Source organism: Sapajus apella, unplaced genomic scaffold, assembly GCF_009761245.1.
Source record: "Sapajus apella isolate SASKATOON/1434 unplaced genomic scaffold, GSC_monkey_1.0 scaffold119, whole genome shotgun sequence".
NCBI classification, from domain to species: Eukaryota; Metazoa; Chordata; class Mammalia; order Primates; family Cebidae; genus Sapajus; species Sapajus apella.
Window position 1 is genome coordinate 1,350,621 of NW_022437059.1, and position 23,784 is coordinate 1,374,404.

The following is a 23,784-nucleotide window of genomic DNA, read 5'->3' on the forward strand; positions in this document are numbered from 1 at the left end:
ACACACACACACACACACACACACACACACACACACACACACACACATATTTATTTATTTTTTTTAAAGGACGGGGTTTCACCATGTTGGTCAGGCTGGTCTTGAACTCCCGACCTCAGGTGATCCGCCTGCCTTGGCCTCCAAAGTGCTTGGATTACAAGTGTGAGCCACCGTGCCCGGCCGTAGATCATCTTTAAATAATTTCTATTGGCTTTGGCAAATGTTTTTGTTGGAGACCTTAAAGTTTCTGGAGAGTTACTTCTTATTTACCCAAAAAATTAAGGCCTGATGGAAAGCAGAAAGACACTCATAGCAAAGTCCCTGAAGAAAATAGATAAAGAAACATCTACTCTCTGGAGTTTCTCATCAAGCATGGTTATCTGCTGATATAGATCCATCTCAACTGACTGGGGGTCTTTTATGTAGCCTGACTTTAAAAAGTGCTTGTATTTCTTTGAGAAGACTCATTACTTGAGGGTAGGTGGTGGGAAAGGGTACCAGATGAAACACTGGGTAAAACCAGTATAGAAATATACATACACCCGCTATGAGGAATTACCCGGAAGAGAAGGATAATTCGGAGACTAACACTGACAGTGTGCTTACTTCATATTTCTTTCTTTCCATCGCCTATGCTGCTGGAGGGCAAAAAATAGGCTTTTTCTTTTTATGGTATCCCAAGCGTCACTACAGTGCTCAGCCTCTCTGGTGCTGACCTTGGTTTCTTTGTTAGATACTAAACACTTATTAGTTCAGCCTTGAGATCCTGGCATAATCCAAGAAACTTTCTGTCCTTGCTTTTCCCCTCGCTCTAGCCCCAGTTGCACTGCATGTGGCCCTCCTAGAGCTGTGCCTGCGTCACTCACCACTGAGCCACCAGTCTCCTGCTGGATCTTCAGCTGTAACTGAGTGACTCGCCGCCGGGCACCTTCCATCTGCTCTTCCAGTAGGCTGTCAGGGTTCCGGCTATAGTCCTCACAGATACGCTGGGGATGGGTGAGGAGGAGAGCAGGGAGGGGAAAAGGCAGAGGAGAGGGGTGGTTAGCAGAGAATGGATGACTCACCAGTGGGGAGGACAGGTAGTTATCCCAAAACAAAGAGGAGAGAGAAGAGTTCTCTGCCTCCAAGTAGATGCACGCCATTTCAACATCATTTAGGATCAGAAAAAGATGTAAGTGATGAGAAAAAGAGCACACGAGGCAACCAGTGAAAGACAAACACAAAGGCCTGTCCTAATCTGATCCATCCTTCAAGGTAAGCCTTAAGTCCCACAACCCAAAGGAGGTCTTCTTCAGCTGCCACTCAAGTGTGAAATATTTAAGTGACCGTCCAGACCAGAACATAAAGAAGTACTAAAGAGGGAACTGACACACAATGAGAACCACAAGAAATGAGAGGAAGCAGCATCAACTAGAGCAGCCAACACCTCTGCCAGTCCCGTCCTCAGGAAGCTCCTGGAGAGCAGGTACCATCTCAGCACTTATCTAGCACTGCTCAGGGCACACAGCAGGGGACAGCACAGGGGTGGAGGGCTTCACAGTCAGGAACACCTGGCTTTGGATTCTGGCACCTCCACTGACTAGCTGTATAGACTTGGGCAAGCTTGAATACATCCTCATCGATAAAATGGAGATGACAATACCTGCCTCATGGGATGGGTGTAACAGTGGAGTGAGACTATGTATGTGAAGTGGTTAGCAGAATGTCCAGCGCAAAGTCACACACCTGAATACATGGCAGCTATTAACAGGAGGTGCTCCATACCTTGATGGTGAAATAAAGACAATGGGTTCACATATTATCTAGGCTCATCTAGGAATTCACTGCTACCTGACAACCATTTTACAAATTCCCCGTGTCTAATATTACATCTTCTCCATGCCCATCAAGGCCCAACCCTTCCCTAGCCTTGGTAGATAATACTATCTGGTAAAAACCTTCCCAACTGTACTCCACTTCAAAACATCTTTAGCCATCTTTTTTCCTGGCTCAGAAGAAACGCGATGTCTGAATCTTTTACAAAGTTAATCCCTCTGACTGCCTTGGGCTCTTCTTGGACACTGTTCACATAGCTTCAAAGTCTCCTTTTTCCAATGACTCCTTCCCTCCATTCCACAAAATGTTCAAGTTTCCCGATTTAAAACAAAAATAAATCACCACAACAAAACTCTTTTAATCAATTCTGATGATTCTTCAAGCCACTGCCCCATTTGTTTCTTCTTTTCACAGCCAAATGTTTTCTTTCTTTCTTTTTTTAAAGGAATATGAGCCTGTGGTTTTGTGGTTTTCTGATTTTATTTTACTGTATTTATTTATTTACATAGACACAGGGGCTTGCTATGTTGCCTAGGCTGCTCTTGAACTCCTGGCCTCAAATGATCCTCTGCTTTGGCCTCCCAAAGTGCTGAGATTACAGGTGTGAGCCACCATGCCCAGCTCACAGCCAAATGTTTAAAAACATTAGTCTACAACTAGGGCCCTGCACTTCTTTGCTTCACATATACAATCTAGTTTCCTCCCATTACTGCACAGGCTACTCTTTCAAAAATCAAATAACAAGTGGTATGATATTAGAGGTTGGTGCCATGTGCTGTAGAAGCACATATGTCCCAAAATTCCATCCTCAGCTCTCTCCTCTCTGCACTGGTGCTCTGGGTGAGCTCTTTCAGTCATCCAGTCCCAAGTTTCAACTATCACCTTCATATTGAGGACATCCAAATCTCTATTTCAACCCAGGCTTTTCTCCTAAGTTCAGCCCTGTTATCTCCATATGCCTGGTGCCTGAATGGAGATAACATTATCTGAATGTCTCACGGGCACCTTACACTCAGTATACCCAAAGCTGATCTTTATTTCCTTCCTCTAAGCTCTGCTCCTCTCCTCTATCTCACTCTGTCACTGGTATCACTTGATCTACCCAGACACACAAACTTGGGGTCATCTTTTATTCTTTCTTCCCCTTCACCAAGTGGTAAGTTCTACTGATTGGCCCTCTCTCATGTCTCCCATGGCTATCCCCTCCTTTTTGTTCTTACTCCTCCTGTTCTTTTTAAAACTGTCATTATTGCTGATCTACTACAAAGCCTCCTAGATGCTTTCCTTACATTTAACAGACTTCTCCAAAGAACACTGGTTTGAAAATGTAATCAGTCCCCCACTCAAAATTCTTTGATTAATTCCAACAGACTCCAAAACAAATTCCATGCTCCTCATGGTATTCAAGGCCAGTAACACCTGCACTCACGAGACTCACTTTTTCTTTTTTTGTTTTGAGACAGGGTCTTTCTCTGTCACTCGGGCTGGAGTGCAGTGGTGTGATTATAGCTTTGCAGCCTCTAACTCCTGGGCTTATGCAGTCCTCCCACCTCAGCCTCCTAAGCAGCTAAGAAGACTGCAGGAATGCACCACTGTGCCTGGCCAATTTTTTAACTTTTTTAGAGATGTGGTCTCATTATGCTGCCCAGGCTGGTGTTGAACTCCTAGGCTCAAGTAATCTTACTCTGGCTTCCCAAAGTGCTGGGAATACAGGCATAAGCCACCACTGATGGTCCCACTGCCATTTTTAACATTTTAGTAACAGCGAACTGAGCCCAACTCAAACATCCCTCATGAAGCCTTCTGATTATTGAATAAATCATTATGCCTTGTTTTGGGCTTCAAGAACATTAATTTTTTAAACTGTTACTGAGCTATAATTCATATGACATAAACATGACCATTTTAAAGTGTACAACTCAGTGGCTTCCAGTATATTCACGGAGTTGTACAGCCACCCCTACTATCTCATTCCAGAGCATTTCCATAACTCCAAAAGAAAGCTGGTACCTGTAAGTAGTCACTCCCAATTTCCCCTTTCTCCACCTTCTGGCAACCACTGATCTACTTTCTGTCTATAAATCTGCATATTCCGGACACTTCGTGTAAGTGGAACAATATAACTATAGACTTTTGTGTCTGGTTCTTTCACTTGGCATACTGTTTTCAGGGTTCGTCCATGTTGTAACATTTATCAGTACTTTGTTCTTTTTTATGGCTGAATAAAATCACATTGTATGAACGGACTATATTTTGCTTATCTGTTCATCAGAGGATAAACATTTGGATTGTTTCTGCTTTCCGGCTATTATTAATAATGCTGGTATGAATGCTCATGTACAAGTTTTTGTGTGAACCTATGTTCTCAATTCTCTGGGAGAATTACCGGGGAGTGGAATTGCTGGGTCATATAGTATCGCTGTGTTTAATGTTTTGAAGAACTGTCAAACTGTTTTCTGGAGTGCTTGCACTATTTTACACTCCCATCATCAATGGTGGAATAGATTAGGATAGTGAATATGCAGACAAAACATAAATAAGTATTGCTCAGATTTCTCTCCATCTCACAATGCTGGTTATTTTTCAGTATTTTGGTGACAGCCATCCTAATAGGTGAGAAGTGGTAGGTCACTGTCGTTTTGATTAGCATCTCCCTGTGAATAACAATGTTGGACATCTTCACATGCTTATTGGCCATTTGGGTGTTTAGAAACTCTCTATTCAAATCCTTTGCAAGTTTTTAAATTGGGTTGTCTTTTTATTATTGAGTTAAGTCTTCTATATATTCTGGTATTAGACCTTTATCAGATACATGAATTGCAAATATTTTTTTTCCCATTTCTTCTATGGGTTGCCTTTACTTTCTTAATAGTATCCTTTGACACCCAAAAGTTTTAAATTTTGATGAAATCCAACTAATTTTTTTTTTTTTTTTGGTTATGCTTTTGGTGTCCTATCTAAGAAACCACTGCCCAATCCAAAGTCATGAAGATTTACTGCTATTGAAAATTTTTTCTAAGAGTTTTATAGTTTTTAAAAATACTTTTGGATTTTACATTTAAGTCTTTATCCATTTTGAGTTAAATTTTGTTTACTGTGTGAGGTAAAGGTCTAAATTCATTAACTGTATGTGGATATCCAGTTGTCTCTGCATTATTTGTTCAAGACTATTTTTTCTCCATTGAATTGTCTTGGCACCTTTGTTGAAAATCAGTTCACCACAGATGTATGGGTTAATTTCCAGAATCTGAATTCTATTCCATTGATCTATAGGTCTGTCCTTGAACCAGTACCATCTGTCTTGATTACCCTGACATTTGCCAATATATAAATATCAGCACTTATCATAACATAGTATATCTTCATCCATCCATATCCTATGGAATCACTAACCCATTAAAGGAGAGGTTCACTTCTTGTTTATCTTTGTAACCATTCCAACGCCCACCCCTAGCAGTACTCCCATCTGCTGCCTCAACACGCACTCAGTACCTAGCATACAGCAAGAACTCAGTGCTTGTGAAATAAATACATGTTTTTTTATATCTTTGTGTCTTTGACCTATACCGTCTTTTTACTAGCATTCCCTCCCCCGCCTCTTTTGCCTACTCAAGTACTGCTCTTCAAGGCCCAGCTGAAGTATTATCTACTCTGTGAAGTCCTTCCCCATATTTCCCATTATTAATTAATTGTGCTCTCCTTTGTTCTTATTTGTTCCTCCTACTGTAATTTAAATCTCCTCCATTAGATTTTAAACATGTTGAGGGGAAGAACCAGAATCTTTTTCATTTCTATATAGCCTAGAAAATATAACAATTTTTTTTTTTTTTTTGAGACGGAGTCTCACTCTGTTGCCAGGGTGGAGTGCAGTGGCACAATCTCGGCTCCCTAAAACCTCCACCTCCTGGGTTCAAGTGATTCTCCTGCCTCAGCCTCCCAAGTAGCTGGGCTTGTAGGCGTGCGCCACCACGACGGGCTAATTTTTGTATTTTTGGTAGATATGGGGTTTCACCATGTTGGCCAGGATGGTCTTTATCTCTTGATCTTGCGATTTGCCCACCTCAGCCTCCTAAAGTGCTGGGATTACACGTGTGAGCCACCACACCTGGCCAACCATGTTTTGTATATGGTGGCACTTACATGTATGGCTGTAATAGGAATCTGGTTATTCTACTCCAGGAAATTAATCTACTTACTGTTCTCTGTGCACATCACTCCTACGCCTGAAAACTCTCTTCATCCTTCACCCAAGTGCTCCCCACCTCTATCACGTTGGCCCAGGACTCACCTGCCCTTTCCTTTCTTCTCTCTTTCCCTTCCTTTCCTTGGAAATGTCCCAGATAAACTCCATTGACCCTTTTTTTTGGTCTACATATTCACTATCCTAACCTATTACACATGGAGAATCCTATTCATTCTACTAGTGAAATTCTGCTTTAATAAATTCTACTGGCCAATGATAATTCTTTAGTGGTCCGGAAGTTTCATTTTTTAAGGTTTTACTGTGATGGGATATTGCCTGTAAATGAAGTTGTGCATGTTGGCAGGCTGCTCTAAGAAAGTATTATTTCACTCAGGCAATGGCCAGTCTATCCTTGGCAGCGACTTACCTGTAATTCTTTTTCTTCCTGCCTCAGCATATTCCTGAGGATCTGGGTGGCATGTTTTTGAACTTCGGGATCCTAGAGATGGAAAATATGGCAGTATAAGAGTTAGGGATGAACTCAATAGCTTAACTCTCTTCTATCTGCTGATTCTTGGGCAAGGAAAGCTATCAGAGTAGAGCCTGAATCATAAGTATGTTTTATTCAGTGCCTTGCTGGAATGCAGTAAACACAGATCTTATTTTGAGTTTATTCCTGAACTTCTAAAAACCTTGGCTGTAATCACCTTTGGCAACAAGTTGTTCCCTAAAGTCTCCCAAGACTTGTGGGTTTAGTCTTCATTCCAACTGAAAAATCCTGTTCCCTATACCTGTCTGCATCTTGTCCTCTTTTAACTCTTCACACAGGTGTTCCTTCCTTGCTTCTAGAGCTCCCTTTCTACTTGTTTGTTTTTTCTTTGAGATGGGGTCTCCCTCTGTCACCCAGGCTAGAGTGCAGTGGCACAATCACGGCTCACTGCAACCTCTGCCTTCTGGCTCAAACAACCCTCCTACCTCAGCCTCCTGAGTACCTGGGACCACAGGTGCGTGCCACCATGCCTGGCTAATTTTTTGTATATTTGGTAGATACAGGGTTTTGCCACGTTGCCCAGGCTGGTCTCAAACTCCTGCGCTCAACTGATCCTCCCACCTCGGCCTCCCAAAGTGCTGGGATTACAGGCATGAGCCACTGCACTGGCCTCCACTTGTTTTTGTCCTTTTCTGATCCCTCCCTCTACTGAGGGGGCTCTGTATTTTGCACCTTGAAGCAGGCTTTTCTCTAGGAAGCCTTTCCCCTACACCTTGACTTTATACCATACCCTGGTTAACACTGGCTAGCAACGGTCTTGAACAGATGCATTCTGTCCCTGCCGGAAGTGTGCACTCTCTCTCCGATGAGGAGTACTATTGGAGAGCGCCCTTAGAGTCTTCCACACATTTAGGAAACATACAATGTTGCTGTGTGATAAAACCACATATGCATTTCCACAGAAGGAGGACACTGAGGCAGGGAACAACTGTTACCGTGCAGCCCTCGTTTTTGTTGACTCTTTCAATCTCTTCCATATGTCTTTTGGCTTGCTGTGCTTACCACAGCCCCAATGGATTTAACCTGCTTTCCTCCCCAATGCGGAGCTCTTCAACAGGACATTAGGATGAGGAAAGAGAACCAGAAGGATCATTACCTGCAGAGGTCTGGGTCCTGTGATGCGTTGTGGAGGTGGAAGAGGTGGAGGAGGTGGCGGTGGGGGGATCGCTGGGGTGATTCGGGGAGCTCCTGCTGGGAATGGGTCCTGCTGAAGCCCAGGGATGCCCACGGATGAAGGTGAAGAGCCCAGGAGGGTAAGTGCAACATAGGCACCAGCTAGAGGGAGAGAGGGACTTGAGAGACAGTCCAGGTACGGTGGTGGGGGGATGCGGGGGACTGTTCTCCCTTGTCCTGTCATTAAGCTTATAATTCTGTAGATTAAGTTCTCCTCACTTTTAATGTCCCACCTGTTCTTTAATCCCTGCCTTCATGCCCTGCATGGACCCAAGTACCACTTGCTGCCCTTCCTTCATGCAGAGACCTCAACTAGAACTCCACTTATAAACACCTGGGAACGCACCCCACGGGCCGCCTCAGCAGCCCCTTGTTTCCCCCTTTATCTCACTAAAGTAAGTGGCCAGTGTCACACTCGGAGCATACTGCCCACATGGCACAGACCAGGCACTCAGAGTCTAGCCCTCTGCCCTCCCCAAACTTCCCACATTCTTAAATTCTTTCTTCAACATTTGTTGCTTCTATTTGAATATTTGTATAGACTCAAATTGTTGAGCCTTCCTGGCTACAAACAGATTATTGTTGCTTTTCCCTGCCAAATAGAAAACAAATGAGTATGAATGTCCATGAATGGGGGAGGGAATTGAAAGGTATTTGAGGAAGACCTGGTCCCAGTAGGATGTGGTCTGAACAGGAGTGGCAAAGATGGGTGTGGGTAAACATAAGATGTCTCATGACAGCCTAGTAGTGTCTCCACTTGAAATAATAGGGAATTGTGGCCATTTAAATGGATCACTCCATGTAAGATTAAAGATGCAACTTCAGCTGCCTCACACATCTACTAAGGAAACCTCCTGGGATGGCAGGCCTGCCCTTTCCCCCCTCTTGGCCCATCTGCTCCCCTACTTTAGCGGTCACCTCTCTCCAACTTACATTTGATCAGCTTTACCACTTCCAGGTGTGAGCTATTGGTCACCATGGTGCCGTTGACCTGTTGGAGGGACAAACAATTTTGAGTAATGGTGATGAACAGCTAGGGCATCCTTCCGTAAGTTCAAAACGCCACTTCTTCAGGAAGCCATTTTCCAATGCTCTTAGCCTCCTCTGGTCACTTGTTTACTCAAGTCACACTATGAATTTGTTCTGTTCATAGCTGCTATTTGTTCTGTCTCTCCAGCTGGCCTATAAGGTTTCAGGGTTAAGGCCTGTGTCTTCGTTCCTTAATTTGTTCATTCATTCACTTATTTTTGGGACACACGTTTCCAACCATTTGTCTCACACACATGCGAATGTCCACTGCCCCAGCGTGCTTCCTCCTTACAGAGGACTAACAAGTCTCTGCACCTAGGATTTCCTTAATGCTTCCCCACTATGTTGCCCAGGCTGGTTTTGAACACCATTCTGTCGAAGAAAGGCCTGAATAACCAGGGCAGGTTATAGTAGTTCAGAATGGGCAAGGACCCCAGGTTGGCATTATATGGAAGAAAGAATATCAACCTGAGAATCAAAGTCTTGGGTCCTTCCACGAGTTACTACCCCTCCCTCTTAGTCTTATTTTGGTCAGTTATGAAATGAGAATAATAAAACTTGTTCTGAAAGCTTGGTTGCTTTAGAGTCGAGAAGGGCCTAAACACGAAGCACAGCTATCTTCCTCCTTGCTCTCTCTCTCACGCTGTACCACTGTGCTCCCTCGCATGGATCACCCCTAACTCAGTGGCTGCCTGGCAGTTAGTATCAAGATGAAAGTGTGCAGGATGGGGCAAGGCCAGGAGTGCCCTGCACATCTGCCTCCACAGCTGGGAGCGGGAGTGCATGCTGGGGTCACTCACTTTGATGATCCGGTCGCCCTCCTTCACACCGGCCTTCATGGCTGCGCCTCCTGAAAGGAGAAGGCCTGGTCAGCAGAGCCCAACAACCTCTCCCAGAGGTCACTGAAGTGACACCAAGGTCCCTGTCAGATCACCTCTCCTCTGAAATTTCCTCCTATTTCTCTGTGTTAAGTACCTCAAATGCTGGGTGCACTTCCTATTCCACTTTAGAGACACAACTACTTTTAAACTAGAGTGAACTATATAAGGTCCCATCTCCTGCTCTTCCTTCCACCTAGATAAGATGCTAGACTTCTGATAGTCAGGCCAAGGCAGGAGGCAGGCAGGACCAGGCTCTGGGAAGAGCATGTGTGCTTCATTCTAATGTATCTGGATATGTTCCAAGGTCAAATACGAGTTATATTTTACTATCCGGGGGAAAAATGAGTTTACTGTATGAAACATAATTGTTAAAATAATTATTAAGAGAAATATGGAGAAAAGGCTTAAAACAAGAGTTTCCTAGGTCTTGAGAGGTTTTGTAAAATATTCTGGGGGCTCACATCATTAAAAATGATAATAACTTTTCTTTTAAAAAAACCTTTCTAAAGCCATCTACAGCTTCTCCCTTCCTTTTTTTTTTTTAATAGACGAGTCTTGCCCTGTAGCCCAAGCTGGAGTGCAGAAGCATGATCTCAGCTCACTGCAGAATTGGTCTTCTCAAGCGATCCTCCCAACTCAACCTTTCAAGTAGCTATGGGACTACAGGTGTGTGCCACCATGCCTGGTTAATTAATTAAAAAAAATTTTTTTTTGTAGAGATGAGTTCTCACTATGTTGCCCAGGCTGGTCTTGAACTCCTGTGCTCAAGTGATCCTCCTGCCTTGGCTTCCCAAAATGCTGGAATTGTAGGCATGAGCCTCCATACTCAGCCCAGCTTCTCCCTTTAAAATAAACCAAATTAAGGGCTTCTGATGGTGACTGACTGAGGTGCTCAAAAGATCATGCTCTTCACTTTTTCGACTTGTCATCTGACTGGAGGCTACAGTGGTTTTGATCACAACATGGTTTTTTTTTTTTTTTTTTTTTTAGACACTGTCTCACTCTGTCACCAGGGCTGGAGTGCAGTGGTGTGAGTTTGGCTCACGCAGCCTTGAGCTCTTGGGTTCAAGCAATCCTCCCACCTTGGCTTCTGAAGTAGCTGGGACTACAGGCATGTGCCACCATACCTGACTAATTTTTGTATTTTTTGTAGAGACAAATATTTTCACCATATTGCCCAGGCTGGTCTTGGATTTCTGAGCTCAAGCAATCCTCCTGTCTCAGCCTCCCAAAGTCTGGGATTACAGGCGTGTGCCATCATGCCCAGCCTCACAAGATAGTTTTAAATGACTTATAGTCCTAGTTTAATTTACATCCAGGAAGCGCAAAAAACATTAAAGCCAAAACAAGTTAATGAGAAGCATAAAAATTACATATTGTACATTTGCCCCAACGTGATCATTAAATCTGTAAATTGCATTCCTCTGATCAAAACAAAACTCCCACAAAGCCCATCTAAACGTTTCTACTCCGAAAAAAAAAACATAGTGATGACTACATTCCAATTTGGCTTTTCAATACTGGGACTCAAGACTACCCTCATCTAAAGTGTGCTATTTATGGAAGAATACTTGCAAATAGCTTGAAATTCCTGCTTATACATTCATTTAGAAACTAATGTTGAAGAGAACAGAGCTGTCTTGCCTGAATGTATGAAACACGTGAGGTGACTTCTAATAACTTAGTGATTAAAAAAAAACAACAACTAAACTCTTCAGAGTAAAGGAACTTGAGCAGTAGTTCTCAGACTTCAGCAAGCATGAGAATCACTGCAGGAATTTTTAAAAAGTGTATTTCATGGACCTCTTGCCAGAAAGCAATTCAGTGCTTCCAAGGTCAGCCCCAAGAAAAAGGATTTCAATCATCTTGGGCGTAGGTGATTCTGATTCAGGCAGAACACAGACTATACTTTCAGAAACAGTGAATTAAAGAAACCTAATATATATCTGGAAAAGATAACTACTGCTACTGCTTTGTTATTCTTGTGACTTCAACACCAATCCAAATGAATGAAGTCTCTTCTACTCTCCTCCCCAACACACACACGCACACATGCACGCATGCACACACACTCACACACACATAGTCTTTAAAACTGATATTCTCCTTGTATGCCATCTTTTCATTCTTTCCTCTCTGGGTCTGACTCTGCTCAGCCTAAGAGGAGGAAGAAGGTAAAGGAGAGTTGAACCTATGCTTCACTGGAGGGGATCCCATATTTTCTGTACCAGATAGGCTGCAGAGGAAAAGTACAAGGTATTGGCAGTTCTACTAACTGTCTCACCCCAGTCAGGGAACCCTGAGAAATAAGAAAAGCAAAGAATAAAAGTATCTTTTTAGAGCTTCCCCTCAGGATATGCAAAACAAATCTCCCACTGATGTAAGTTTACTCCCAAACATAAGAAGCCATGCTTATTTATATCCTTATATGATCCACATATCTCATTTTGGTTACAAATTTGAAATCCTTTTTTCACCTTTCCTGTGAACATAGCCCAAATCTTCCTCAAGAATCAATACAAGTGTATTTTCCCTCCTCCTCTGCACCATCCCTAACGGGAAACCTGCTCCCAATCCTTTCCTTGTCCTCTCCTCTAAGCCAAGCCTAGGATGCTCCCTGGCACCAGCCCAATGCTACTTACTGCACTGAAGTTCACTCCTTTTAGGGACACTTCTTTACCCTTTAGGGAATCTTCCACACCCACCGTCTTTCTGACTATCCCCCTCAGCCTGGACCACTAACAATGGTTCCACTAGCTGGCACATGCTGGAGTTTTGACTGTTCACACCCCTTCTATACACAATTTGTAACCTGATGGATTTGGCTATGATGCCCACTCACTCTTTACTCCCTTCCCACCAAATTCCTATTTTGCTGATTTGCTTTTCATGTCCATCTTTCAAACTACTTCTAAAATCCTTTTTTTTAAGAGAGGGCTTCCCAAACGATCACAAGGAAACTGACTACGCCTCAAATCACAATCTACTCAAACTTCCAAACACCATTTCCCCCGACATCACGTACAGCATATATCATTTATCTGTTTGTAATTTATTATTTAATGTTAATTGTATCAGCAAATGTGCTCTGTAATCATTTGGACTATTGTGCCTCTCTCAGGTTATAAACCTCTGTAGAAAGTGACCATCTGTGCACTTAGCCAGGTAGTGTGGAGGTAAAAATGAAGAAAGGGGGCCTTGGATTCTGGCACAGAATCTTGTGACCCAGTATGAGGATTTCCCTTTGATGGCAATCAGACATCTGCCTGATGATGACCTGACAGCTACTTTGCTGGTTTTTCACTTCCCAACCAGGGAAGCAAGCATGAGGTACAATCTCTAGAAATTCTGCCTGGGGACTTTGCATTGAAGAGGCTTCCCCAGGCACCCATGGAGAGCCAGTTCTAAAGTAATTCATTCGTGCCCCACAGGAAAGCACAAGTTCTCCAAGTAGAGTGGCACTGTCACATACGTGGTGGCTTTGCAAGAACTGTCCACTGCGGGCAGGACGGATGCAGCACTCACCAGGCCGCACAGACTGCACCAGAACAATTCGATCCCCACTGACTGTGAAGCCGAAGCCATGCTGGTCCTTTTGGATAATGACACAGCGTTGAACAAGACCTAGAAGGTGGAGAGAAAGGTTGAGTACACAGTGTCTTTGGAAGGTTAGTGTACACATGCCAAGACCAACCCAGGGAAGCCCCAGTACATTTCTTCTTCAAGAAGAAAACTTTTCATACTAACCAAATTCCCTAGACTACTCCTGTCTGAACACTACTGCATGCCTCCCTCAGTGGTTGGCAAAACCTGTGTACTTTGTATTCCAAATAAGAAACTACCTGTAAAACTAGGCAGACATGCCTACCTATAGAAACTACCTGTAGACATGCCTCCCTCGGTGGTTGGCAAAACTTGTATACTTTGTATTCCAAATAAGAAACTACCCTTCTCTGAGGTGCTAACATGCTTGTCTCTCACGTACATGTCTGTGCCTTTTGGTGTGTCTGGGTGAGACTGGACAAAGAAGGGGCAGGGCCAAGTCTAGCCATCCTCCTGAAGACTAATATTACCAGTAAGGAGCCTCCCAGGATTAAAGCCCAAGTGAGCCTAGAAGTTACATGTCAAGTGACATCCAATGAATGCAGCAAGTGGTACAGCAATGCTTGACTCTTCTTAGAGAGCCGGATAACTCATGCAACGTGACTTAGGAGTGGTCTCCTGGCAAATCCAGGGAAGGATACACGACAAAAAAAAAAAAAAAAAAAAAGATACATGTCATGTAGGCTCATAAAGATATTCTGGGGGTTCACATCATTAAAGATGATAATAACTGTTTTATTTCTTTAAAAAAAACTTAAAAGCCATTTACAGTTTCTCCCTTCCTTTTTTTTTTTTTTTAATAGACAGAGTCTTGCTTTGTAGCCCAAGCTGGAGTGCAGAGGTGTGATCTCAGCTCAATGCTGACGCAATCTTCTGGGCTCAAGTAATCCTCTCAACTCAACCTCCCAAGTAGCTATGGGACTACAGGTGTGTGCCACCTCACCTGGCTAATTAAAAAAAAAAAAATTTTTTTTTTGTAGAGATGAGTTCTAACTATATTGAGACCACAGGTGCATACTACCATGCCTGGTTAATTTTTGGTATTTTTGGTAGAGACAGGGTTTTGCCGTGTTGCCCAGGCTGGTCTCAAACTCCTGCGCTCAAGTGATCCTCCCACCTCGGCCTCCCAAAGTGCTGGGATTACAGGCGTGAGCCACTGCATTGGCCTCTACTTGTTTTTGTTCTCTTCTGATCCCTCCCTCTACTAAGGGGGCTCTGTATTTTGCACTTCAAAGTAGGCTTTTTTCTTTAGAAAGCCTTTCCTCTACTCCTTGACTTGTACCCTTTTTTTTTTTTAAAAAAAGTTTTTTAAAAAAAAAAAAAAAAAAAGAAAGAAACAGAGGTTCTGACTATCAAATGTCTCCATTCCTGTGAGTGTATAGTAGTCATTGTGCATATATATGGTATGTGTGATTGTATCGTGTACTGATTAAAGTGTGGGTTCTAGAGTTAAAACAGGACTGGTTTCAAGTCCTGATTCTGTCCCCAATAAGCTTGTAAACTTGGACATATTTCTTAACTTCTGTGCCTCAGCTTCCTCATTTGCAAAATAAAGATAATAAAACCTAGCTTCTACAGTTGATGTATGGAGGCAATTTATATAAAACCCATTAATACAATACCTAGTACACATCATGTGCTTAACATAAAAACTAAGTTGCTTTACATTTGGAGTATACAGATCTGTTTGTATGAGTGGATACCTCTGCGTTCATGTGGTTTTTTTTTTTTTTTTGAGACAGAGTCTTGCTCTGTCGCCAGGCTGGAGTGCAGTGGTGTGATCTCGGCTCACTGCAACCTCTGCTCCTGGATTCAAGCAATTCTCCTGCCTCAGCCTCCTGAGTAGCTGGGACTACAGGCGGGCGCTACCACGCCTGGCTAAGTTTTGTGTTTTTGGTAGAGACAGGGTTTCACCATGTTTGCGAGGCTGGTCTCCTGACCTCAAGTGATCTGCCTGCCTCGGCCTCCCAAAGTGCTGGGATTATAGGTGTGAGCCACCATGACTGGCCAGGTGATTTTTTTTTTTTTAATTAAAGAGATGGAGTATCACTATGTTGCCCAGTCTGGAGTACGGTGGCTATTCATAGGCGTGATCCCACTACTGATCGGCATAGGTGTTTTGACCTGCTCCATTTCTGACCTGGGCCAGTTCATCTCTCCTTAGGCAACCTCATAGTCCCCTGCTCCTGGAAGGTCATCATACTGATGCTGAACTTAGTACAGACACCTGACTGGCATAGCACCCTACAGCCCAGAGCTCTTGGGCTCAAGTGATCCTCCCATCAGCCTCCTGAGTAGCTGGGAAGATAGGCATGTGCCACCATGCCTGGCTGTGTCTGTGTGTTAATGCCCAAGGAGGTTACCTGTTGTCTCAGAGGCATCCGAGGGCTGGCGATGGTGGGAAGGGGACCTGCGCTCAGGTGCAGAATCTCCCAGAGAAGACAGGCTACTTAACCTGGAGAAGGAGTAAGAAAAGCACGTCAATGAGCTGGGCAGGGAGGGATTATTCTTGTAGTAGATGGAGGCTCTGTCGAAAGGGGCCCTGAGTCTTGGATAATGAGAGACCCACCCACCCACCCCGTAACCCAATCTGGCAGGACATTAGCCGTGTGTACATCACTGGCAACACCACCTATCTAGCATCCTGGGCTGGCAGGTCAAGCATGATCTCTTTAATACCCAGCAAGGTGTGAAGGGAAATAACCCTTCCTGGAGTCAGGCGACAAAGAGAGACTAGCAAGAAGGGGATGTGCACACGTATAGAAGCTTGTTGGGTCTTACCAGGCTGCAATGGGGCTGATGGAACAGAACGGAGCAGCAGAGAAAATGAATGCAAGAAAAAGACAGGAAAAAACCAAACAGCCAGTTAGTGTTAGGCGATGATTTGCAAAGGAAGGGGAGACTGGAGGGAAGGAGGAGGTGGGTCAAACACACACAGAGGCCTGCATGAGCGCAGCAGGGGCTGCAGTGGTGGCAGCAGAGACAAACTCCCCATTTAGCTTCATCTCTTTGTCCCTCAAAGTTCCACCTCTCCATAACTGTGATCTCCAGGAGGGTAAATGGGCATGGGTACAAGCCCGCTGGGTAACTGGCAACTTGCACACTTTCTAGAAAAGAGGGTACAGCAATGGCCCAAGCCTCTGAAAATTCCATTTATCCTTTGGGTACCACGGGGGAATAGGAAGCTGGTCTGTTTGGTGGTAGTATTCTAACCCCATATTCAGCTCCGTTCCCTCAGCCAGCCTGAAGCACCTTGCTTAGAGACTATGAAAGACCCCAAAGGTTTCTCTGCTTGATCTCCTTTAGCTAGGACCCTCCCAGGAATAGAAGAAATTTCAGTAATTGCTGTGGCACTCCTTTTTGGAAAAGTGTACAAGTTGCAAGTTCCTGAATCAACAGTTGCTGCCCCTCAGAAAGGGGCAATTCCTATCCTACCTAGAGCAAATGACTAAGTAGAAGGCTACTCGTGGAAGCACTGTGTGGGATGACAAAACACTGGAAGTAATCTAAATGTTCACAATGAGTGACTGGTTAAATAAATTACAGTAATACAATGACACAGAACTCAGTCATAAAAAAGAATGAAGAGGCTCTTTATACACGATAGAGAATGATTTCCATGATATGTTACTAAATGAAATAAACAAAATATAGAATTTTTTTGACAGTTAAAAAAAGTAAAAGGGAGAATAAAATTATGTGTTTATATATGTTTAAATATTTATTTACATATGCAAACATATCTCTGGAAAAACACAAGGGAAACATATAACATGGCAGTCTCTAAGGAGAGAAAGTGGGTGGCTAGGGCACAGGAATGGAACTGCAGGCTTTTGTGATATTCTTTGGTACTTTTTAAGTTTGGAACCATGAGAGGGTACATGTAACTTATAAAGGACGGGTCTTTGTCCCCCCGACAGTGGCACCCCTCTTACCTGGACAGGTGAGACTGCTTTTTACTGGGTGATCTTTGGATCAGAGAGAGAAGGACATCAAGGAGGAAGAGAGCGTGGGGCCCAGGAGAGAGCGATGCAGGACAGGAGGAAGAAAGAGAAAGAAAAACAAAACACGACATAAACCAGACAAGACACTAGAGATGGTTGGTTCAAAAGAAAAACCACAACAGAGCCAAGAGTGACCTAGGGGAGTCACCTGGCCACAACACAGCCATGAGCTTACTAACAGGCAAATTTACCCACGTCATTTTGCCACTTAAAACCTTTTAGAACCTCCCCACTGAACTCAGGGAACAATCATCTGTCTTCAGCTAGGCCGTTTGCCACAGCATCTAACAGGAGGGATAGTGCCTGATGCCCGTGGAAGCACCCTTTGATGTTTTCTACAGCTGCCAGTATCCATCCTTCCTGCAGCTCAAATACCCAACTGAAAATGCTGTACAGGCAAAGCTGGAAGGTCTGTGAAAGCAGAGAGGGTCTTGCTGGGCATCCCCAGTGCCTGACACAGTAGGGGCTCACTCCTAATCTTGGTCCCTCCTCTTGACTGTCCTCCTTTCACTTGCTATGGTTTCTGGCTCTGTCTCTGCCTACGCTGTTCCTTCCTCCTACATGTTCTGCCTACTTTATTCCCTATGACTGCACAGGGTTATCCATGCTGGGCTTGAACTCCTCCTCCTTCAGCCCTAAAGAGAAAGCCCACCTCAGGCCTTCGTGTCTTCTGAAGACACCCTACCAGGAAGCTGGCTTCCTCTGCCCATACTGAAGTCTAGAAGGTGCATTTGAACCTGATAACCTAATTTGGTTTGCATTTGAGCTGGGGCATGAGCCGTTTCACATAATCAAAGGCTAATGAAGCAAAGGTCCACGTCCCTGCTGCCAACAACTGTTAGGGGTTCATGTCCCTGCTGTCAACAACTGACAAAGACCATTTTAGCAGTCACCAAAGTCTCTCTAAAATAAAATCACAGGCTAGGGCAGGTATGTGGGGGACAAGGAGATGGCAACATAAGTATACTTGTAACAGATGCAAAAAAAAAATTTTTTTTTTTCTGAGAGCTTAAAGGAGAGAAAACTACCATTGAACTGAAGGAGAGAGAATTGCCTATGGAAGGCAGGCCTGGTGGACATAATCAACGGACAGACTGTTGTGTCAGCTGGGTTTCGAGTCTGAGCACGTATTTGGAAGGAAAGCCTCGGAAGGTTAAAAATCTGAGAAACAAGGGAAGGAGAGAGGAAGGTAGTTTGGTCTGAAATGGAGGCTGTCATAAACAGAAAAGATTTTAATGGTAGGCCCTCCGTTTTCCTGATGACATTCTCATCCAAATTTGGCAGCAGAGCTCAGATTCCACTTAGCCTAAACCTGGGGGTATGGAGGCAGTCGTGGAGAGTGGAGAATTTCCCCCAAAATTTGCACTCTCTAAATGGTACTACTGAGACAGACTTTCTGACCCAACTTCTCAGTTATCCCCTACTGCCAGACGAAGAAACCTGTAGGTTCTTTATCATCTTTTCCCAGAGTTGCTCCTTTCTTTACATAATCATTGACACTCATCCCCTGAAGCCACATGTCTAGTGCCTCGTGCCTGGATTACTGAAAAAACCCTCTTTTCCACTTTCCAGTCCATCCAGCACTCCACCATCATAGACTAACGTACCCGAATACCACTCCCTCAGGCCCTCTCATCAAGAACTTATGATTTCTCTCCTTCTTATCCACACAATCAGATGGGCCTGTAATAGCCTGGTATTAAGGGACTTTCATCCTGTGGACCCAAATGTCTTTTCAGATTCGCCTCTTATTACTTGCCTACTACCTACCTCTATTGGATCCTAAGCGATGCTGTACTCATTCCCACCTGACTTGATGGTTGCCATCCCTTCTCATCTCTGTCCATCTCCTACTACTTTTTCAAGGTCCTGATCAAATCATGTTGACTCCATGAAGCAATCCCTGACCACCGCAGCCCACGTTTCATTTACCCCAACATTTTATTTTGAAAAATGTCAAACTACTTTAACATTGAAGCAGCAGCATGGTGAATATCTATATACCCTTCATCCAGATTCAGCAACTAACATTTGTCACATCTGCTTTATCTATGTTTATACATTTTTTCTCATTTGAAAGTTGCACACATCATGACACTTTACCCCGAATTTAGCCTATATCCCCTAAGAGTGTTGACATTCTTCTATATAAACCACAATGCCCTCAGCACACTTACTGAGTCGGAGACAGTATTATCTAATATATAGTACACATTCAAATTTTCCCAACTGTCTTATTAAGTTCTTTATAGCTATTCCCCAATTGCCTCAATTCAGGAGCCAATCAATGATCTCAAATTATACTTATGTCATGTTTCTTTTGGATTAATTTAATCTAGAGCCCTCTCGGCTTTTCTTGGTCTTGTCTCTCGTGACACTGAAGTTTTGCAGAGTCTAGGTGAGTTATCTTGTTGAATGGCCTACCATCTGGATGCATCTGACTCCTCCTCAGGGTTAGATTCAGGCTAAACATTTTAAAGAGACTATTATATAAGTGATGTTGGATGGCTTGTCCCAGTTTGGTGATGGAAGGTTTGACTACTTAGGTAAAGTGGTACTCCTGAGATTTTTTTCAATGGTAAAAATCTATTTTCTCATTTGAATTCATGAGAAATCTGTGGGATATTTTGAGATTGCATAAATACTCTGTTTTCCAACAACCTCTCATCCAATAGTTTTACTCTTCATAGACGATTCTTGCCTAAAGCGCTTATTGCACTCATGCCTGCGAAATGGCAATTTGCTAATTCTATCATTCCTTCTACATATATTAGCCAATAAGCTTTTGTAAAGGATGTCGTATCATCCCTTTTCTGGAGTAGTGCTATGAATTCACAGACCTTCCCCTCCCCCCAGTCCCTCAGCCGCAAGTAATACATTATAGTGTATTACCCTTTTTTAAAATAAAAAAATGTTTAAAATGTTTCCATTAGACCAGTGGGAGCTTCTGAAAGCCAATTCCTGTGTCCTTTTAACATGTCACCATCTGTCTTTGATCACTTCCTTGCTTTCTGGCACAAAAAGATGCTCCATGCTCACCTTGTACTTTCCCTATGCCAGACCTGGAATCAAATATTTCTCCAAGGAGCTCTGTTCCTGTTAGCAGGGCATTTAGAAACAAGATCTGGCTGCTAGGTACTCATTGCTGCTGAGCTGTCCCTCCTTCCAGGCCCTTTTAATGGACAGAGCTAGAAAAATTTATTATAAATTTTTGAGTTCACACTGGTATCTCCAATTTGAACTCAACACAACAGGGTTCTTCGTCTTTCCCATTCCACATTTTATCTTCCTTTTCTCATACTGAGAACCCCATTCCTAAACAATACCAATATATTTACTCATTGCTCTATTTAATACGCAGAAAAGATAGTTCCTGGAGTTACTACATCAATACCACTAGTAACAACAAACCTATGAAGTTCAAGGTTTTCTTGCCATTCTTTTTGTCCTTAGACTATATCCCAGTACCATCGGTACTGTGTGTGAACATTTCTGGGTTAATCTGTTGGGTTTTTTGTTTGTTTTGTTTAGTTTTTTGAGACAGGGTTTCACTCTGTCACCCAGGCTGGAGGGCAGTGGCATGATTACAGCTCACTGCAACCTCCGCCTCCTGGATTCAAGTGATCCTCCCACCTTAGCCTCCCAAGTAGCAAGAATTACAGGCACATACCACCATGCCTTGCTAATTTTTCTTTTTTTTTTTTTTTTTTTTTTTTTGTAGAGATGGGGTTTTGCCATGTTTCCCAGGCTGGTCTTGAACTCCTGGGCTCAAGTGATCCAACTACCTTGACCTCGCAAAGCATTGAGATTACAGGTGTGAGCCACTGTGCTCGGTCTTAATCTGTTTTTATGTTATCAATTTGAGATATATTTAGGTTTCTTTTTATATTTGTTATGAATTTTAGGGTTTGCTTTTTTTCAGGCTTATTTAATTTCATTTTTTGAATAAACATTTACATGGCTGAAAAATCAAACTGAAATTCTAAAAGTATATTCAGAAGTGTACCTATTCTTTCTCCCCCCTCCCCCATAACCATTTTCATTTGTTTTTGGTTTCCTTTCTGTGTTTCTAGTTGTCAAACGAAATAAACACCTATACATATTATTTTCCTTTCTTCTTTACACAACAGGTAATATCCTCCCCTTTTGCGTTTTGTTTTTTTCATTTACAGTATCTATAGAGTAACTCGAAGAGCTCTTCCTTTTCTTTCCCATGCAGCCTGCATTGGCGCACACGTTCTCCCTCCTCCACTGCTCCCTCTGGCCTGGTACATCAGTCCTGCCTCTCTGCTGGAGGGCAGAGGTTGCAATGTGGACTTCCCGGTATGCCTGAGTGCAGCACAAGGCACAGAGCAGGTCCTCTCTACGCATCCACACGCTCCTCACCCCAGCCTACAGGGTGGGCAGCAAAGCAAGGAGATGCATGGTGACCTTCCAGAGAGCCCACGTATCCCTTTTGTTGGCCTGTGGTGTGTCTCTCTGTGTGAATGTGTATATATATATTTCAAAAGTTAGTTGCTAAGCAATAAAATACAGATTTCTGACTTCTCTTAAAAGGTCAGCCAGAAGTTCTGGCATCCTTGAGCTTATGGTCTCACATAGTGACAATCAGCTGAAACTGGGTGGTGGCAGCCCTCTCCAGATGGGATGTCTTACCTTTCCCAGTCACCACTGCCCACAGCTTGCACTGCCCACTGCAAGTGGGCACTCAGACCCCTACAAAGTACATGAGTTCGAACTCAGGGTGGCCAAACAGGACTGGCTTCTGGAGTTTAAAGAAACAAAGAGAAGCCAACAATACTGTGTCCTTTCCATCTATCAGTGGGAGGTTGCTGGTCTTAGACTTACTCCTATCCCATCACAAACGTGTAAATAAGGACAAGGCCTAGAATATCCACATTCTGTGGTAATAATGATAAAGTTCTTACTACCTACCAGGTGCTGTGCTAACCACTTGATCTAATCTTATCTAATTCAATCCTCACAAAAGCCTGGTGAAACCGATAGTACATCCCTATTTTCCAATGCATGAACAGAGAGATTAAGTAAATGAAGTTAAGATGTGCATAAAGTTGGTGTGACTTTGAGGTCTGTATCCCTACACAAAATGTTATATGACTTGTATATGTCACAGGTAGATTGCCTGGTCTTTATTTTCTCTTTTACACACATACACATATAAGACATATACACATATATATATCACATGTGGGCACACACATATACATATATGACATGATTAAATATATATAATACACATATGCTATAAATGTATATAAATATATAATATACATACATATGATAGATGGATAGAGAATGATAAAAAAACACACTATATACAGGTTGAGCTAGGTCTTCCTGAGTCTGGGGCAAAGTAATATTCCTGGGCCCTTCCCTAAAGACAAGAGCAGTAAACCAGGAAAGAGCCGCCCTACCAGGACCTTAGCTCCAGATAAAAGTCCACACTTACTGAACTCTGACCTGGTCTTACTGGTTGGTTTCCCTTATCTCCCAGGGTGGAGTTTTAAGCAGGTTCCTGGCACCCTAACTTTCTAAGGATTCTGCCTCCAGGTAGAATTCTGCCTCTGGTCTGAGGCTGGAAACACACCCTCCTGGGCCTGCACGTCCCTACAGTAAGGGCTATGAGGAAAGAGGCCTGTTTGCAGAGAACCTCTGCTGATCTATAAGCATCAGTTGCCTCATCTCTTAAACTAGAGGACAGACAAATGGTCACTGACAGTGCACCAGAAAAGGTTCACACCTGAGTTGGATCACTCCCTAGCTATCCAGTAGCATATGAATCACTTGAGGCCCCACCCTTAGGGATCCAATTCAGCAGGTCTGTGGTATGGACTTAAAACAAGTCCCTTAATTTCTGAGGCTATCAACAGTCTATTATCTTTCTTATCTGTAAAATGAACACATATTGGTGTCATCTGTTTCTCTTTTAGACTTTAAGCCCCTGAGAACAGGGACCATGTCTTATTCCTCCTTGTATCACCGAGTTCCAGCACAGTGCTTGCTGCGTAGTGAGTGTCGCTCCAGGAATGTTAGCTGAAGGACCACACACGTCCTTTCTTTCTTCCAGGGCTGATATGAGGGCAAAAAAGATAGTATTTGTTAAGTGCTTGAAACTATATAGCCCTCTGCAAATGGTTTCACTGTGCTTTTTTGCTGTTTTTTTTCCAGGTCTACAGTGGGTGACCTATGTTTGAAAAATGTCAGGGGTGAGGGGAACAGAACTAGAATGAGTGAGTGAAAAATACCCCCAGGGTGTTCAAATTCTAGGTAGGGCAGGGCCAATAAACCTCACCTTTCTACTTTCATAAAGGTGTTAGACAAGAGATTTTAGGATTGGTTTGACTATCAGAGCAGACAATTTGGCAGACAGGTGTGTGTGGAGAAGGGAGGCAGGGAACTGGTATGTTGAGAAGTCTGGTTAGCTTGGTTAAACACTGAAAACTCAGCACACAGGCCATGTGGTATGGTTTTTAAAGCACAGCTGTAGGAGTCAAAATACTGCCGCAAGCTCAGGCTCAGCCCTTG

At 43.4% G+C, this 23,784-nt stretch overlaps 1 protein-coding gene across 13 annotated transcripts in view; it reads right to left on the reverse strand.

The window, feature by feature from the left end:
• ARHGEF11 (Rho guanine nucleotide exchange factor 11) overlaps positions 1-23,784 on the reverse strand; it is a 110,297-nt gene that overhangs the window by 36,661 nt on the left and 49,852 nt on the right. For 6 of the 13 annotated variants that reach the window (XM_032260698.1, XM_032260694.1, XM_032260691.1 and 3 more), the window contains exons 2-10: positions 17,170-17,202; positions 16,016-16,030; positions 15,598-15,689; positions 13,157-13,255; positions 9,551-9,600; positions 8,655-8,712; positions 7,645-7,823; positions 6,426-6,497; positions 867-986 (exon numbers count right to left, since the gene is read on the reverse strand). In XM_032260698.1, coding sequence (XP_032116589.1) covers positions 867-986; positions 6,426-6,497; positions 7,645-7,823; positions 8,655-8,712; positions 9,551-9,600; positions 13,157-13,255; positions 15,598-15,689; positions 16,016-16,030; positions 17,170-17,202 — 718 coding nt within the window. The remainder of the gene's footprint in view (positions 1-866; positions 987-6,425; positions 6,498-7,644; positions 7,824-8,654; positions 8,713-9,550; positions 9,601-13,156; positions 13,256-15,597; positions 15,690-16,015; positions 16,031-17,169; positions 17,203-23,784) is intronic. The other 7 variants (XM_032260702.1, XM_032260701.1, XM_032260700.1 and 4 more) reach the window with 5 other exon arrangements.